The 17,651-nt window shown below is 39.1% G+C and overlaps 1 protein-coding gene across 1 annotated transcript; it reads left to right on the top strand.

Annotated features, from left to right (window-relative positions):
* Positions 1–3,181: 3,181 nt before the first annotated feature.
* Positions 3,182–17,068, top strand: KIAA1024L (KIAA1024 like). The gene is made up of 3 exons (XM_006081587.3): positions 3,182–3,346; positions 11,830–12,057; positions 16,889–17,068. Exons 1-3 carry the CDS (start codon positions 3,182–3,184, stop codon positions 17,066–17,068), a joined length of 573 nt encoding a protein of 190 aa, XP_006081649.1.
* The last annotated feature ends 583 nt before the right edge of the window (positions 17,069–17,651 follow it).

The raw sequence follows: 17,651 nt of genomic DNA, 5'->3' as shown, positions 1-17,651 counted from the left end.
TCACACTTTCTTTGTATTTAAAACTATCCAACTAATTTTGAAATTCTCTCAGATAATTTTGATGAATCCCAACTGCTCATCTGAATTGTACAGGCTTTTCAGCTGAAAATACTTTCAGGTATTTCAATAAGTTATTGTTACAAATTAGAGAGGAGGGGAAAAGAGAAAAAGAAAGAGGTAAAAATGAAAGAGGAGAGAGGAAGAAAGGAAAGGTCAGAAAATGAGAAGAAAGAAGAAAAAAGTTAATATGTAAAAAAGTTTTGCCTAGTGAACCATATTTAATTCTATTTTCACAATTCTCATAGTTCAAAAAACAATAATTCTGGATCCAAACCCAAGGGGGAAATGATACTTTTATAAAAATTTTCTGTGAAGAAAGCAAATGCTTACCTGCATCCAGAGGGTTGAGAAGTACCAGATATCCACATTTCCACCAGATTGTCCCTGCAATATACTAGTAGTTCCTTTTTTTAAAACAAGGCAGAGAAGTTATTTTACTTCTTTCCTATTTTTATTAATTTCAGAGAAGAAGGGAGAAGGAGAGAGAGATAGAAACATCAATGATGAGAGAGAATCATTGATCGGCTGCCCCCTACACGCCCCACACAGGATTGAGCCCACAACCCGGTGCCCTAACCAGGAATTACTAGTAAACCATGACCTCCTGGTTCACAGGTGTATGCTCAACCGCTGAGCCATGCTGGCCAGGCCTAGTTCTTTATATTTCTTCAATATGAGTTTGTACATTAAAAAATACCAGAACAGAATATAGAGAATGTCTGTAAACAATTTTGGCAATGGGTTCCTTTTTCACTGAGCATGATCAACTAGAAAACAGAACACTAAGCCATTTTTTAGATCAAATTTAGATTATCCATTTCCAACCAGAGTAGAACCATCATTATTTGTTGAGCAAAAAGCTTCATGAAGGTCTACAGAAATGATTCAGGTGTGGAAGGAAGCATCCAATGGGTCCCTTTTGTATTGTATCACCTAGTATAGAGACTCATGAAGGAAAAGTATGAAATACGTAACCAAACACCAGATGAGAGTATAAACAAATCACCCTAAAATTTCAAAGGAAGGACAATCATTCCTACTAAGGAACATATGCAAAGGTTTTGTGAAAGAGAGGCTAGGTACTAGAGATGACCCATAAAGGATGCGTAGAGGTGGTCAGTAACGGGGGCTGTGGAGAAATGTTTCCAGACGGGAGGACTGACACAAGTAGAGGCACAGGGGGTGGGGTCGGGGTATGGCCAGTACAAGGGAGGGGGGAGAAGGACTGATTTCTTCATTGTCAGTCACGTGGGAAACCTACAGGGATAGTAGTGAGAAACAAGAACTGATGGTTTGGGCGGGGCGGGGGGCATAGAAAGGATGGTGGGGAAAGATGGAGAGTCTGAGACTGAACGACTTGTAAAGGGAAAGACAGTATACAACCCTCTGGGCATCTGGAGCATGGCGGAGGAACCTGAAGGAAGGGCGCCCAAGGAAAACTGAAGGCTCGTTTCACCCACCTCAGAATTTGGCTAAGAAAAAGGCCTGGCCTAATCAATATATTTGGATCTAAGTTCTGTGTCTCCACTTGCCAATATAGAGAGCCAAAAAGAAGTTAGGTTCTCCTTGAAGATGTTTGTTATTCCCCAAAGAATCTTTTAGGAAAAGCAAACAGCCTGAGAAATATTTGTTCATTAGATGGATTCTGGCAGCAACCAGAAAATTCCAGAAAGTACCAAGCACATGCACATAATACACTTGATTCTTGAAACAACTGATTTAACTGGTTATTGTCATTATAAAGTACTTTCATCCAGTAAATGTATTGATAAAACCACCCAGATGTATTTCTAATATTGTAAGACAGAGAGAGAGTTTGGTCCAAAAAATTCTTATAGAAAGTGTTGATTGCTTAATCCAGTTTTACAGTCATAAGTAGGACAGATGTTTTGGTTTGGGGTTTTTTTAACACCCCCGTGCTTATTGCTATAGAGAAAGTCAGTACTCTCCAATGTCTTGCTCAATTCGAGAACATCCTGGCTGCTGATTCTTATATGGCTCTATGGCACTCTCCTGAAATGTGCTGCTGATACATTCCACATGTAACCATTCCCCCTGGAAGGGAAACCTTCCGCTGAGTCAGATGGGTCTACAGAGGTGCAAACAGAACAAACAATTTATGTCTTTCAGAACTGCTGATGTGTCTATCTTTTTGCCTTCTCGCAAGTGGGAAGGTTTTCTCTTCCCAGTCTAGATGGAAATCAGTACTTTCCCACTGGGAAGTATGGGTTGCCTAAGGCAGAATGGCTTCAAATAAGAGAGCTTATCTCCGTTAAAGTCATCATCGCTTCCTGACTTAGTACACTGTCTGTAGCTTCACTCCCACTTTGGCTCCCTGACCAGCAGATGGGTTCACTTAGGACAGCACGTCGGCCATGTTCCCACTTGGTTCCAAATGTACGGTGCGGACACCAAACACATTGTAGGAGTATATGCAGGTAGGAAGAGTCCAAGGGGCCTCAGGTACTGAATGGGTTAAGACAGTAGGTTGGGACACTAATTTACTGTAGCAAACTAAGCAGCAAATGCTTGCCATTTCTTTACTCAAAACGAAGCTGACAAGCTAAACACGATTAGGTTTCACCTGAGCCTGAGACTCTGGGAGTGAAAAGATGAGAAGAAACAAGATCTTGCCTATCACATTTGAGGCTGCGTGGGCAGGGCCAAGTCTGCCGGGTTAGCTTAGTAATGATCAGAGAGAGAAATTAAGTTATGTCTCTTTAGGTGACTATCTCATGTGCTCCAAATTATGGACCGTAATACTGAAATTCTGGCAGCCTTTCTCCGAAGAATAGCTCCTCTTTATTAACCTGTTATTTCTGACTCTGTATGGAGAGGCATTAAGTGCTACACATATCTAATTTTGGCATCCTATTAATTTTAATGTGTAGCCCCATTCAAGCATCCTAAGTGTGTGTGTGTGGGGGGGGGGGTGAAAAACAAGGCAGGGTGCTGCATTGTTCCTGTGTGTTGATGTGTCATTTTGAGCGTGGCATCCGAGTACAGCTGAGAGAGCTGGTTTCAGGTGCCAGGAGGAGAATCCTCAGACTCATTCATAATGGACAAGTCTGACGGGACCAGCCTCACTTGCCTTTGTTTCCTCCCTTAGACGAAGGGAGACATGGATCTCTCTGCTTTGCCAAATAACAACCATCCTGACAAATTCCTGCAGCTCGACGTGAAGTTGTTGATGAGGAACTCGGCCCTCCTTCAGGCCAGCCTGGTGAGGTTTCCGGGTGCGAACTACCCTGCGGCCCAGCACTGGCAAAACCTCGTCTACTCACAGGTACGACCTGGGAGCCCGAGGCCGGGGACGGGGGCTCCTTCCTCGCTCTCTGCCATCTCCGCATTTGTGCAAAAGGAAGGCTGGGGGGAACCGAGGGCAAGGTCGTGTACTCATTCTTGCCACAGGGAAAAGGTCTTTCTTCCTTAACATAAGAGACTCTCCAATCACTTTATCAAAGATGTGAATTCTCCCACCCATTCATTCCCCTCCAACCGTTAGCTTCCCAGCATGTCTTCATTTTAGAGTTTGCCTAGCCTTCACTTTACTCCTCTGAGGATTTTTCAAACCAATTTGCAAATAAGGTTTTGGAGGGAAAAGCAACCTCCATTTTTTGGTGTATTCTAAGCACAAAGCATCAGAAGCTTACATTGGAAGCTCATACACCTCATTCAGGTCAACTGCCTTTCATTTCATGCAGGAAAGACTCAGACGGCAGGAAAGTGGAAAGTTAAGGATGGAAGGAAAGGATATAGCAGGAACTCTCCACCTTGTAAAGGTGCCGGCTGTTATCTTAGATACTCGTAGTCCCTCCACATGGAAGGACGTACCAACCAGGTCTTCAAACCCAATGCAGACTTGATTTCTTGCTTTCTTCTTTTGCATCTTCCTTCCTTTTGCTGACCAGGAGAGAATAAAACTGTGATGAGTTCCATGTGCTGGAATAAACATAAAGGCCCTGACTGCTGCACAGCTCATGAAACAGGAATCATCTTTGTTTTAAGATGTGAGGGCTAATGGGGTTAAGGGTTAGTCCATTTAGAAACAGGAAGAAGCATTGCGTTTCAGAACAGATGTGACTGACCCACAAACCCCTGCAAGTCATTAAATCCTTTGGAGTGGTTCAAATTCCCTGAGCAGAAATTTGTTTTCTTTTAAGAAACAGTTGCTACTCATGAGTCCTGGTGTAAAGTGACTCCTTTGTGGTGCGTTTTGTGGGCTCCTGGGGACCTTTATCATGAGATCATTCAAAATCAAGTACACTCAAATGATTATGTAAGTGTTTCCTCCACCTATAAGGGTTTTAATTTATTTCCATGGTAAGGCAGCTTATTATGACAACTGACTTTTTAAAATTTTTGCATCTTTTCTATTTGGAATCCTCAAAACCCTCCTGCCCATCATATGCACCTTTTTGGTTATTACTTTTGTGTTTTGTTTAGTTTTAAGCTAAGTGCAATGAAATCCCTCCTTTTTCTTCCTTATTGTTTATATCATGGAATAAAATGATTCAAAAATCAGTTAAGAAAACCTTGGCTTTCCTATGCTATGAAGTTAAGTCTAAGAAAACATATCCAATAAATTCCTTTCAGGTTGGAACACATATATCTAACATCTTTTGTTTGGTACTGGAGTTGACCTATTTTCTTCATGTGGAACTTCACAGTTTCAAGCTCTGTTGAATATTATTCCAAAACCTGAATGAAACACAAATTTTTAAAGGGTATATTTTTCCACAACCTCTATTGGGTTGAAATAGTTATTCAAAGAAAAACCAAGGAGGTAAAAAAAATCTGCTTCTTATGTCCTTGAATAAATTATTGGTAATTGTAAACTGCAGATAAAGTTGATTTTGTTATCCTTCTACCCTAAAAAGAAATATTAAATGATTGAAAAAAGGCCAATTTACTATTGAAATAATACATGGGGATGTAAATGGGTGTAAATCAATTACAAACTCAGGTAGTTGGGTAGGTGTAGCACAAATTATGAGTAACAACAATTATATTTACTATTTCAGATTGTAGTGTGTCAATAAGTAATTCTTCCCTCCTTGGCTGAATCTTAAAATCTGAGAGTGATATATTCATTGGATAAAAAAATAAATCTAAAAAGAAATGAACACACAAAATTTTTCAGTAACTATAATGATAACTGGAAGAAGGTGCTGTATATACCAAGTGAATTGAGGTGTTGGGATACACAAGGTGGCAATTGTCAAATAGTTCTTAATTTAAAACCCTTACTCTACTGGGGAGACATTACGCATTGAATAAAGAGGTTAGAAATTTGGCTTCTTGTGTCATATCCTCAGCAAGACAGTGTGAGAGACATCTGTTATGGCCCTTATTCAGTCCATGCTTCAGTTTATTTCCACTTGCAGAATTAGGATAATATTCATTTTACATATTTCCTTAAAACTGAGAACAAATAAAATCTGACAAAAGTAATTGAGAAAAAAGATTTTCTATACAAGTATAAGAAATGTACATTATTATTATTATCATCATTTGTCAATATTCAAAATGTGTTGAAATTATCCTTTCATTATAATTTGGAAAACAGCAGATAATATCACTTGCATTGTTTGATTTATACTGTGGATGGAGGTGTGTATGTATGTGTGTCTGTATGTTTGTAGATGGTGGTGTTGGAGGATGTAGTTAATACATCTGTCAAGCTACATGGCTAACTCAAGCAGTAGATTTTATACAGACCTGAAATCCACACAAACTTCAGATTTGTGTCAGCTTATCATTTGGTATTACACCACCCCAGGTAGGTGCATGGTGTTTGGGACTCAGACTACCTCAAGGAATGTCAAAGGATTTAACCTACAAATATTGCCTTCAAAATTGCTGGTAACTCAGCAGTTAAAACAAAAATCCCCTAGATACCAAATATGAAGTTGAATTACATTTTGAAAATAAAATGGATTTTAATAAGCACTGCCTTTATAATTATTCAAAGTATGTATACATTTTTGGGACACCTTGTATGTATCATTTATATTCATTATTATTTGTTTTTAAGATTTTTAAAAATTCACATTTTACTTTCAGAGTTGAGTCCCTATGCCATTTTTTTAATGAGCTGAAGCAATACGGTGCATAAAGAAAAGTGAACACAGGTTCAAAGGCTTGCCAATGGCCCCAGTCAACTCCCTTCTGCGCAGATACACAGGTCACCCATATTTGCAGAGAGTACAAGCAAATAACCCTTGATTCTACTATACTTATATTCCTTAAGTTCTTTCACTAGAGGAATAAAGAAGCTTCACAACAAATTTCATCTCAGTGTACTGAGAAACTTTCTCCAAAATCTAATGTTTCTGGTTGTTAAAATTATTTGGGGCATGCATCTGATGAAGGCCCTTGGAATTGTATTCTACATATTTCTGCCAATCCCTTTAGGAAACGGGGCAATGAAAGGAAAGGGCTGATTTTTTATTTAGTTTAAATGATAAAATATGTTTTTGCAGATATTGCGGTGGGCCTTGTTTTCTGATTAGTAGTTAGACTTCAGAATATTTTCTGACTAATCCCTTTGCTGTATCTTTTCTTGGCATCTGTTTCAGAACCCAGGAACATTCCTCACTAAACCGGAGAGCTGGAGCGACAGGCCCAGGGTAAGAGGCTCTTCTCCCCGTGACTTTTAGACACTGTTCTTCACTGGGTTTATTTCTTAATCACCTTTCCTTGCGTGGCTGTTGTATGCCCATGAAAAAGAAGTGAATTTGGTGAGTATCTAGCCAGGCTCTGCCACAGGCTATCATCCTGGTAAACATATATATATATCTTCCTTGCTGAATGGGAAAAGTGAAAGACGCCACAGTAATTCTGGGATCCCACTGGGAACAGTGTGTGTGGCCTTCTTCCTTGAAGGTGGGGAAGGTTGTTTGGGATGCTTCTGCTCTTGAGACCTCCTGATATGTTGTTCTCTGAGGTCCTTGGTGCCATAGTCTAGGAGACATTCCCATGTTCATTGTTCTCTTTTTCCATATCAGAAGTGGGCCCTCCTTCAAGCCTGTATAAGGATTCAAAGTTTACTCCTATTCATGGATATTTGGAGGCCTAGGGTTATTGTTGTTGCCTTGTCTGTTTTTTTTTTAATTTCAAACAATCAAAAACTTTTAGGTGTAGGGTAATGGTTTCTTTGGTAAAACATATCTTACAAAAATTAGTAAGCTATTTGTTAGTGTGAGCCTTGCTTTTCTGCCTCCCTTTCTCTATCCTTTGACTCGAGGACAGCCACCTGGAGGCTGTCAGGGATTAGTTATGAAACCACACCCTTAACATAATCTTTACCCCGAGTCACTTCATTCAGCTGAGATGTTTTAATGGACTTCTTTGGCCCAATGCTTTTTAAAAAAAGTCTGTATATTAGTTTTTGGGGTCTATAAACATTCAGATTTTAAACAATAGAAGGCATAAAATTTCTAAACTTGCAAATTGTCCAGTTCTTTCTCTCATCTCATCTCTTTCTTGTATTACACCAATGCTCTGATTCTTGTGGTATCATTATATGTACATGAACACTCTGATAATATATAAGTATTTCTCCTAGAGCTACAGGTGATTAGATTCCCGTGGCCACAGATGATACTTTTACCAAATGATTTTCATTTTAGGATGTGAATAGGCATCATTCCAGCTTCTGATATTGCTTTATCCTTTTCTACCACTTGACTGTGAAGCCAATGCCACACATTTGTGGAGTTTCAAGATGCCACTTGTGTGTTAGGAGGGGCACAGCGGGCTATACTGTGATGATAAATACCCCAAAGACTGTCAGTTACTATAAAGGAAAAAACATTATTGCTCATGAAAAATCTGAGGAAGAGCAGGTGTGTTTGGGGGACAGCTCTTTTCCAAGCAGTAACCCAAGGCTTCAAGTTCTTTGTGTTTGTAGCTCTGCCATCTCAGACCCTAGCTTACAGTGACGGAAAAGAAGGAAAGTGAGCCAAAAATCTTTTGGTAGATTTCAAGAGCCAGGCTTGGACGTGTAGCCTCTGTTATTTTGTCCATAAATGATCAACTAGAAAAAAAGCTGCCTCCAGCCCAGCTGGTGTGTCTCAGTGGTTGAGCGTCAACCCAGGACCAAGGTCACCAGTTTGATTCCCAGTGAGGGCACCTGCCCGGACTATGGGCTCAGTCCCCCGTGGGGGGCGTGTGGGAGGCAGCTGATTTGCTTCTCTCTCATTGATCTTTCTCTACATATATCTGTCTCCCTTCCTCTCTCTCTAAAAATCAGTTAAAACATATTAAAAAAAAGTTTGCCCCAGTTTAAATTCAAGAAGGGAAAACAAAATTGGTGTGCATTTAACCAGTCACCATAATACCCAGCTCTCATTTGTTTACATTTGCCTGCTATATACTTTCTACCTTCATTCACTCTTATTCTTTCTGAGTCCTTATATTTTAGGTATTTCTCCTGTAAATATTACATAACTGAATTTAATGTTTAAGATAATCTGACAATCTGTCATCTAACTAGAGGGTTTAGTCTATTTACATTTAATGTGATTATTTCTCTTTTTTTTCTATTTTCCTGAGGCCTCCCCCCATTTTTTTGTTTTATTTCTCTTGTCTTATTTTTTACTTTCTCTTATATTTTTTTAAAATATATTTTATTGATTTTTTACAGAGAGGAAGGAAGAGAGATAGAGAGTCAGAAACATCGATGAGAGAGAAACATTGATCAGCTGCCTCCTGCAATCTCCCACCGGGGATGTGCCCGCAACCCAGGTACATGCCCTTGACCGGAATTGAACCCGGGACCCTCCAGTCCGCAGGCCGACACTCTATCCACTGAGCCAAACCGGTTTCTGCCTCTTATATTTTTTTACTGCTTTACTGAATTAAGCAATACATGTTTTAGTAATATCTCTGTGTGACCACTGAAGTGATTCCTTAGTGTCCTTATAAAAAAAAATGCCTGATACTCTTGTTACTGTTCAATGTTTTAGCTGTCTCTTATTTTAAAAATCATATGTTAATGATTACTATTTCTATTTACCATGAAATCAATGCTTTCTTAGATTTATACATATATTTATCAATTTTCTTTTTTTACCTTTTTGTTTTCTTGCTCAGCATTCCTTTTTGCATCTTATTTTTTCCTTCTAGTACTAATTTTATTCTGCCTGGAGTACATTTTTTAGAGATTCCTTCTTTATTGACCTATTAATGATATATTCTCAGTTTTTATTTGTCTAAATATGTCTTCTATTTTACTCTTTTTATTGAATGATAAGTTACTTATACATAAATGGTATAAATAATAAATTGCATAAAGAATAAATGGACTAAGTAATGGTTAATGCCAAAAAAGGTTAGGTAAGTTTTAAAATATTACTTTTTTACATAAATATTTTAAAATGTAAGTTATCTTAGAGTCCATATAACTAAAATAATGGAATTACTATTGAGTTTTCCTTTGCTAAATAAAATCTATCTAAAATGTAGATGAAGAGTTGTAATCAAATACATGCTTTTTTTTCTTTCTTAAGCTATTTCAAAAATATTATCAAAGTATAAATGAACTCCAACTATAATTGGTACTTTTATGCAGCCATCAAATTGTTAATAAAGCTATACTCTTAACTTTTAAGTATATGTCTTTCAGGCATGAGATTACCATGCAACACAAAAATAAATGGCACCATGTTTGAGGAGAAATCTCAGACTTTCAAAAATGTGACTATAGCTCTGATTATTTTGCTATGTTTTATATATTAGTTTTTCAAGGTCCTTATACATTGTAATAGAGTGTATTATTTTTTCTTTACCTTGAAACTGTTCCCTCATTTATGGAACTTCCTTGTTTAAGAAACTCAAGGAATAATCTAGCAGGCAAGAAAACTGACATAGCCAATTTATCAATGTCAGAAGAATTATTCCTCCTCAAAGATGATCAAAGATGTCTAGCCTTGAAGAAAAAAGCTTGAGTCAGAATTATGCTAATCTGAAATGATCTAAATTTCATATCAAATTGTTTTTCCTCAATTCAGAAACATTTTCATGAGGTCATCCATCTTAAAGAGAAATACTAAGTCAAGATGATTTATTATTTCACTGCAAACTTCAGTATTACAGAATATAAATTGATTTTGAGCACGCTAACAACCTAGTAAAGTCAGAGAAGATCTCTAAGTTTATCTCTAATTATGTAAAAAAAAGTATGGATTAAGAAAATTAGAAAAACCTAAGACCAAAGAGAATGTGAAAGGTTTTATACAGATGATTTTTTGAGACTACTAGCCATTACAAAAGGAAACTATGTAATATTAGTTGACAACTTAGCGTATATAAATACATATTTAACATGACCTACATACCCCAGTAGATGCTGAGGGAATTAACCTACTGATGATCATAAATATGACACAGAGGAATATTTATTGCTACTATTGAATCTTCTCTGTTTTGTGAAACACATTTTAAAAATTGCTATAAATTAATGAAATTTGCTGCCAGTTTTTAAGGGGTAAGCCTAAGTTTTCTGAAAATTAACTTATGTGGAATTCCTCTCCCTGATGCCCCATGATAAATGAAGCATTATGCTATAAGTTTTTTGTTTCTTCTCAATTATATTTGGCCAATGAACAAATTTTAACTTAAACATTTTCTGCCTTCATGATAATTTTGTAGTCATAAGGAAAAAAAAGGAGGGGAAAAAAACTGAGGTCAACTTAGGCGAAAGAAAAGCACACATTATATGATTCCATTTATATAAAATGCAAAAAAAAAAGAGAGAGAGAGAGTCCAACTGCCTGACACTGTTAAATTTGGAATACTGGTTATCCTTGGGCAGAGTGAAGGATAGTGACTGGGAGAGTGCATGAGGCATGCTGGTAATGTTCTGTTCCTTGGTAGAATCTTAAGGTTTATTTGGTTTGTGAAAATGTATTTATGATATATGTGCTTGTCTTTATGTATATTATGCTTCAATTAAAATGTTTTTTAAAATCTGAAGGTCAATATTAGAGCCATCTAATAGCCAGCGTGTCTGTAGACACAGATAGGAGTGCTATGCTAACTTAGTCCATTTCTCCAAGATATCTGAAATAAGAGTCCCAAGAGAATTTTCATGAAAGCCAAGGCATGTCTATAAATGCCTTTTAATCTTGACTTTGCTGGGTTAATAGAGCAATATTAAATATTATTCTTATCAGTCATGGAATGCACAAATAGAAATGAAATGTCATTAAATCTCAATGCAAGCGAGCTGGGGAAAATGGCTTTGTTCAGAATTCTACAATTTGAATTAAAGAACGGTGTTCTTTCTCCATAGTTATAAAATAGCATTTTAATGAATGATTACTGAAGCCAAAAAGATTATAGGCAAAGAAAGAACTCAATGGCCCAGCCGGCATGGCTCAGTGGTTGACTGTCAACCTATGAACCAGAAGGTCACGGTTCGATTCCCTGTCAGGGAACATGTCTGGTTTGTGGGCTCGATCCCCAATGTGGGTAGGGTGTGCAGGCAGCCAATCAATGATTCTCTCTCATCATTGGTGTTTCTAACTCTCTCCCTTTCCCTTCCTCTCTGAAATCAATAAAAACATTTTTTAAAAAGGAAAGAAAGAACTCAATGAAATAGAATTCTAGGTCAAACTAGATCCCAGACTCCTTTCCTCATTATCCTAATCTGTTGGGTTTCCAGGCAGAATCAACACATTTTGGGGTACGGTTCTTTCCTATTACATTTTCTGTCATCAGTGGCCCGCTGGTAAGAGAAGCCTTGTCTCTGCCTCCTAACAGAGAGAAAAGAAGAATATTGCTGCTCAACGAATGAGGGGATCCAGTGTGAAGGGTGCTGTCTTCGTAGATAGGCCCCCACCATCTCTCTCATCAGTTCTGAAGAATAACCCACTATATGGTGACGTAAGCTTGGAGGAAGCTATGGAAGAAAGGAAAAAGAATCCTTCATGGACCATCGAAGAATATGACAAGCGTTCCCTGCACACAAACCTTTCTGGACATCTGAAGGTACTCAAGGCAAAGAGCCAGTTCTTCAGTTGAAGGGGGAGATCAGTTAAATATCCTAAACAACATTGGTTTTGAGGTGACAGGCATTCTTCACTGGGCACAAAGCCTCCAGGTTTCAGGCCATTTTAGCCTCTGGCTTCCCTTGTTCTCTCCTCTCTTTGTGTTTACTTATTTGTTTTGAGTTTTACAACAAGTTTGATGTGGCACAGAAACAAGGTTTACCTGGAAGGTAAAAGTTTTTTGAAAATTAGCTTGCCAAATTATGTATGTTTTCCCATGGTTGTGTGACCACTTGTGTTCATGAATACGTATGAATCTCTTGTTCAACATGTATTCAAAAAATATTGATTCAATGTTCTGTCTCCGGCACTGTGCAAAGCAGTTCTCATCAAAGATCATTTCATTTCAAGCCCACTCGGTGATTTAAGATTGCAGACTTACATTTTGGACTCTTTCCTGTGTCTCAGTAACAAAACAAAACAAAACAAAACAAAAGCATTTCAACACAGGAAAAATATGCAATGAACTCATTCACCCAACTTAAGTCCCCCCACCCCACTCGTATCCCACGCCCAGTGTCACCCATCACATAGAGGATCTAGAAATACCTGAAAAGAAGGAGAGTGGCCCTCTCTTTTCTGAGTTGGACTGGATTCCTTCCCAGCCTCTGCTTGTCTCTGCTGCCCTGGAGCCAGGAAGGCCTGACGGTTTCCAAGTACCCTTTATGCATATCTGTTCATACATTAAGTATCTAAAGACTTTTGCAGGGAACAGCCTTATGTCCTCTTAAAATCTTACACTTTAAAAACCTCAAATGTGCACTCCTTGAAATATCTCATAGTCCGGAGTCTTTGAAGTTTCTTCATCTCCTCGTAGATGTAATGTATCTCCTCCTTAATGTAGTCTCTTTTCCAGAGAAGTTTCCATAACAGATGCTCCCCCGTAGCAACAATAATCATGTGTTTTTTATCAGGAGCCTGAAGATCAGCCTCTAAGAAGTCACTTCCTACAAGTAGAAAAAATGTATTGATTTATTTCGCAAACATGTCTTGACTGTAGAACCAGATAGAGCGACAAGATTGAGAGAGAGGACTGTGCCCATCGTGGTTGTAGAAAGTGCTGTGCAAATTCAGAAGAGAACAAAACCACATTGGATTATTAAAAGCCTCGTGAAAAGTTAATTTATGCTGGATTTGAAAGATGTGGAGAATTCAAAAGATATAGATGGTTTGTATAAGTGTGGTGTGGGGGTGGGCTCTTCTGTCAGGCGTAGCAAGAGGAAATGCACAAGTACAAGAAAGTTAGAGAATTTGTCAGACTAAGCAGTCTAGTTTTGCTGGCGCTACAGCCGAAGTAATAGAATAATGGGAAAATGAGGCTAAAACAGACTAAAAGAAATTGTTTGAATGTAAGAATAAGGAAATTGAACATTATTGGCAATGAGGAGTAATTTTTTTGTTGGACAATTCCATGAGTTATGTTTAAGAAGCTCAAACATGAGGATGATGGCTATATTGCTTTTCTATAACCAGGGTCTACCCCCTCCCCCCATCCTCTACATGAAATTGCTCACTGCAAAGCAGTGGCCCCTCAGGTCACAGGCTCATTTGCATTCTTGAGGGATGTTTCTGGAAGTCATGACTTTTGTTTTGATTATAATTTCTTCCTATTTATGAATACCTCACCTTTCCCTATTCATACCTCTTGTTTAGCAGACAGAGCCCCTAACTTATTTCTGAAAACTTTTCACCACCATGGGTCATAAAAGTTTAAAGTTTCTTGGGCCACTCTCTTTTTTCTAAATTGCTAAGAATATATATATGGGGCTCCTTTTCTCCTTTCTTATTTATAAACTAGAGTCCCAGTGCATGGATTTGTGCACCGGTGCGGTCCCTAGGCCTGGTGCAAAAGGATAGATGCAAAATGCAAGAATGCAAGAAGAATTTTGACCTCCTGAAGAATCCCACATATCCTTCCCCACATCAACTCCTACACTCCGTGTCTGTTTCTTTCACAGACCTCATCTTCCTTTCTTCAGGAGTTTCTGCAAAATGCAAGAATGCAAAACAGCCTAAGTGACTGTTACAACTGAACAACCTGAAAGACTGGAATGACCAGTTGAACAGTCTCTATGATGTGCACTGACCACCAGGGGGCAGATGCTCAATGCAGGAGCTTCCCCCTGGTGGTCAGTGTGCTCCACAGGGGGTATGCCACTCAGCCAGAAGCCAGGCTCATGACTGGTGAGTGCAGCTGTGGCAGCGGGAGCCTCTCCCAAGTCTGCGGCAGCACTACCGAGCGGCAGCAGCGGTGGCAGGCACAGCAGGCTGGGATGAGCATGAGCAGCACAGTACTAGCTTGGGCTCCTCCCTGGCGGCCTGCTGCTTGGTGCACTGCTACATCCCCCGAGAGGTCCCGAATTGTGAGAGGGTGCAGGCCAGGCTGAGGGACCACCCCCCCTCATGCAGGAATCCATGCACTGGGCCTCTAGTATGTATGTATGTGTGTGTGTATATATAAATGTTCGTTTGTTCAAAATCTTAAATCTCCAAAAGTTCTTCACCGATTGCTTTGAAATTTTGAGACAACATTGCATTCGAATACGTGCATGTTTTTATATACCTATTATATAGATGTCACACCTGTGACAGGTAAAAACATGCTTTATTTGAAAAAACACAGGTAAAAACATGCTTTTTTTGAAAAACACTGCCATCTGTTGGACGTAAAAGCAACACAAGCTATACTAAATATTTTACAATTCCATTTCAATGTTTCTGACTTACGATCCATTTATGATTTCCAAATTTCCAATTTTACAATTCCATTTCAATGTTTCCGATTGCATTGTTAAATTGAATTTTCATATATTTTGATTTATTTTCATTTTGATTTAATTATTTCGTGTGACATTGCGCTGGAATTGAGCTGTGTCGTTTACCATAGCATTCATTTCATGAGTATAGTTTATTTTTTTATTTTTTTCATTGTTTTTCATTTCGTTTTTTTAACTGTTTTTTTTATTTTTCAGTGCAATGTGAAATTAAACATATTAGAAATGTGCGCTTTCTTTTTTCTTTCTTTTCCATTTAACTAGACTGAGCCACAGCAATGCGTGGCCGGGTACAGCATATATATATATTCCTAAGTGATCGTTCGACCATTCGACCATTTGACTGGTAGCTATGACATGCACTGACCACCAGGGACAGATGCTCAATGCACAAGCACAGAAACATGGAACAGACTGATGAATCTCAAAGGGGAGGGGAAAGGAGGGAGGGCGGGAAGAGATTAACTAATGATCTTATATGTATACTAGAGGCCCAGTACACAGATTCGTGCACCGGTGGAGTCCCTCAGCCTGGCCTGCAGGGATCAGGCTGAAACTGGCAGTCTGACATCCCTCAAGGGATCCCAGGTTACGAGATAGTGCAGGCCAGGCCTAGGGACCCCACCGGTGCATGAATCCATGCACCAGGACTCTAGTTTATAAATAAGAAAGGAGAAAAGGAGCCCCATATTTAGCTATGAAAGGAAGCTCTAAGCAGAATTCTGGAAGTCCTCACTGAAGAATGGAGGCAATTAACCTTGCAGACAAAGTGCAGGCCGCTGATGAGGACACACACAAGGGCGAGAGTAGAGTAGACAATTTAAATCATCTATCCTTTTGCACCAGTCATCCAAATTTTATTTTAATACTTTAGCGTTCCTAAAACTATAACATTGAAACTAGTAGCAATGTGATGGAAGAGTTGTATTGCCATGGCCAGAATCCATCCAGTCCCCTGCAGGCATGCACATTGCCTCTTACTGGGCATTGGTGAGTCTGAAACTAGTTCACTGACCCCGAAGCTGCCATGGAAATTGGCTGATTTTAAGTCCACTGAGACTAGAGAGTGAGAGAGAGGGTGGGCAGTCCAACTGCAAGCTATTGCAGTAATTCAGGTGAGAAATAATGAAGTGGGTTTTTGAAAACTAGAGTTTCAGCATTCACCATAAATTTGTTGCATGCTTACTGGAATCCAGGCAGAGACACTGACTCTTTAGCACTGAACATAGCTGGACAGAATAGAAAAAAAATTTTTTAATGTATGACCAGTAGAGTTCGCAGGTGATTTGTTGGACATAGGAATGAGGTTGAGTTGAAGACAATTCTGTCCAGCTGAAAGGAAGATGAGGCCCGTGAAAGAAACAGACATGGAGTGTAGGAGTTGATGTGGGGAAGGATATGTGGGATTCTTTCTTCAGGAGGTGAAACAGTGCCAAAGTTCTGCACGTCAAACATGCTGTCACCCTCTACAAGGGGGACCAGCAACCTAAAAGGCATGGAAGGGACCCTTGATTCTTAGTCTTACTCCTCCTCCCATGTAAGTCAGCTCCTGGATTTACTGAAAAACTCATCACATATGTTTATCTCTACCTTGCCAACTAAATCAAACCTTGAAGGCTCATCTAAAGCAAGGGAGGAATTTTATTTCAACTCACTAACCTGATTGGCACACACTATTCATGAGATGTAAGAGGCACTAAATTGGCATAAAAGACGGCAGAAACACTTGAGCAATTTAGTCAGTAAATCATGCAGGCCTCCTAATGAATTCGCATGCAGACCTACAGCTTGGAGCCACAGGGATTCCTGGTCAGCCCGGAGGCTGCACTTCCGTGTGGGTGCTGTTCAGGGAAGCCTAGCCTCTCTTATTTGAATCATGACACTTCAGCCTCACCCAAGACAGTGTGAACATGGGCCTTTGGTACCTCTGGCGGCGTTTTGTGTACAATCTTGTATTGATCACTGATTGAGCCTGTTCTCCATGTAATTTTCTTTTAGGAAAATCCTAATGACCTACGGTTTTGGTTGGGAGACATGTACACGCCCGGTTTTGATACCTTATTGAAAAAGGAAGAGGAACAAGAGAAGCATTCAAAATACTGTCGAATAGGTCTGATTTTGCTCCTTGTTGCCTGCATCTTGGTTTCCATAGTGACTGTTAGCACATTTTTCACCTAAAGAAACTGCCACAGACACAACCACCTGAAATTTCTTAAAAATCTTTTCAAATAAACATTTGCAGAAAAACATGTTCAGGTGGTGTGAGTGTATTGTTGATTGCTTGAGATTTGTTGGCTTTCTCTACTTTGTGCTCTGAAACCTGGGTAAGAATTCCAGTCTGAATTTTGTCCTTTGGGAAGGAATGCTGGGGATTGAAACCACAGAAAGTTACTATGTACAACCCAAACTAAACACTGATAGAGAGCAAAGCAGCACCAACAATTGTCAACAATTTTGTCTTAAAGCTCAGACTACATTCACCTTGTCTTTAAAGCACTGTTACCTTGCTCTCCCCCACCCCCACCCCGTCATTACTAGGAAAGTTGAGCAGGTCATTTTTTGACCAACTGCCAGCCACACAGGGTAAAAGCTTCTGGTTGTGCTGCCTATTGAGTTGAGTTCTGCTGTTTTATCTTCCTTTATTCCTCTTTAAGCCAGAAAAAAAGAGGAGAAAGTGAAGACTTCCTTTAAATGTATTGCTATTTCCCCAGTAATCCTTTATAATGCCTCTGTTTCATGTAGTAATTCCAGTAGACCTAAA

The sequence above is a fragment of the Myotis lucifugus genome, unplaced genomic scaffold (assembly GCF_000147115.1).
Source record: "Myotis lucifugus unplaced genomic scaffold, Myoluc2.0 scaffold_1, whole genome shotgun sequence".
Classification (NCBI taxonomy): domain Eukaryota; kingdom Metazoa; phylum Chordata; class Mammalia; order Chiroptera; family Vespertilionidae; genus Myotis; species Myotis lucifugus.
The sequence above is the reverse complement of the archived record's forward strand: the minus strand, read 5'-3'. Positions and strand labels throughout refer to the sequence as shown.

Bases quoted from the DNA above. Each gene is read 5' to 3' on its own strand.
- KIAA1024L (XM_006081587.3), top strand. From the start codon at position 3,182: ATGGATCTCTCTGCTTTGCCAAATAACAACCATCCTGACAAATTCCTG. The intron at 3,347-11,829 runs GTACGACCTGGG...GCCTCCTAACAG, and splicing joins AAAACCTCGTCTACTCACAG to AGAGAAAAGAAGAATATTGC. The intron at 12,058-16,888 runs GTACTCAAGGCA...ATTTTCTTTTAG, and splicing joins ACCTTTCTGGACATCTGAAG to GAAAATCCTAATGACCTACG.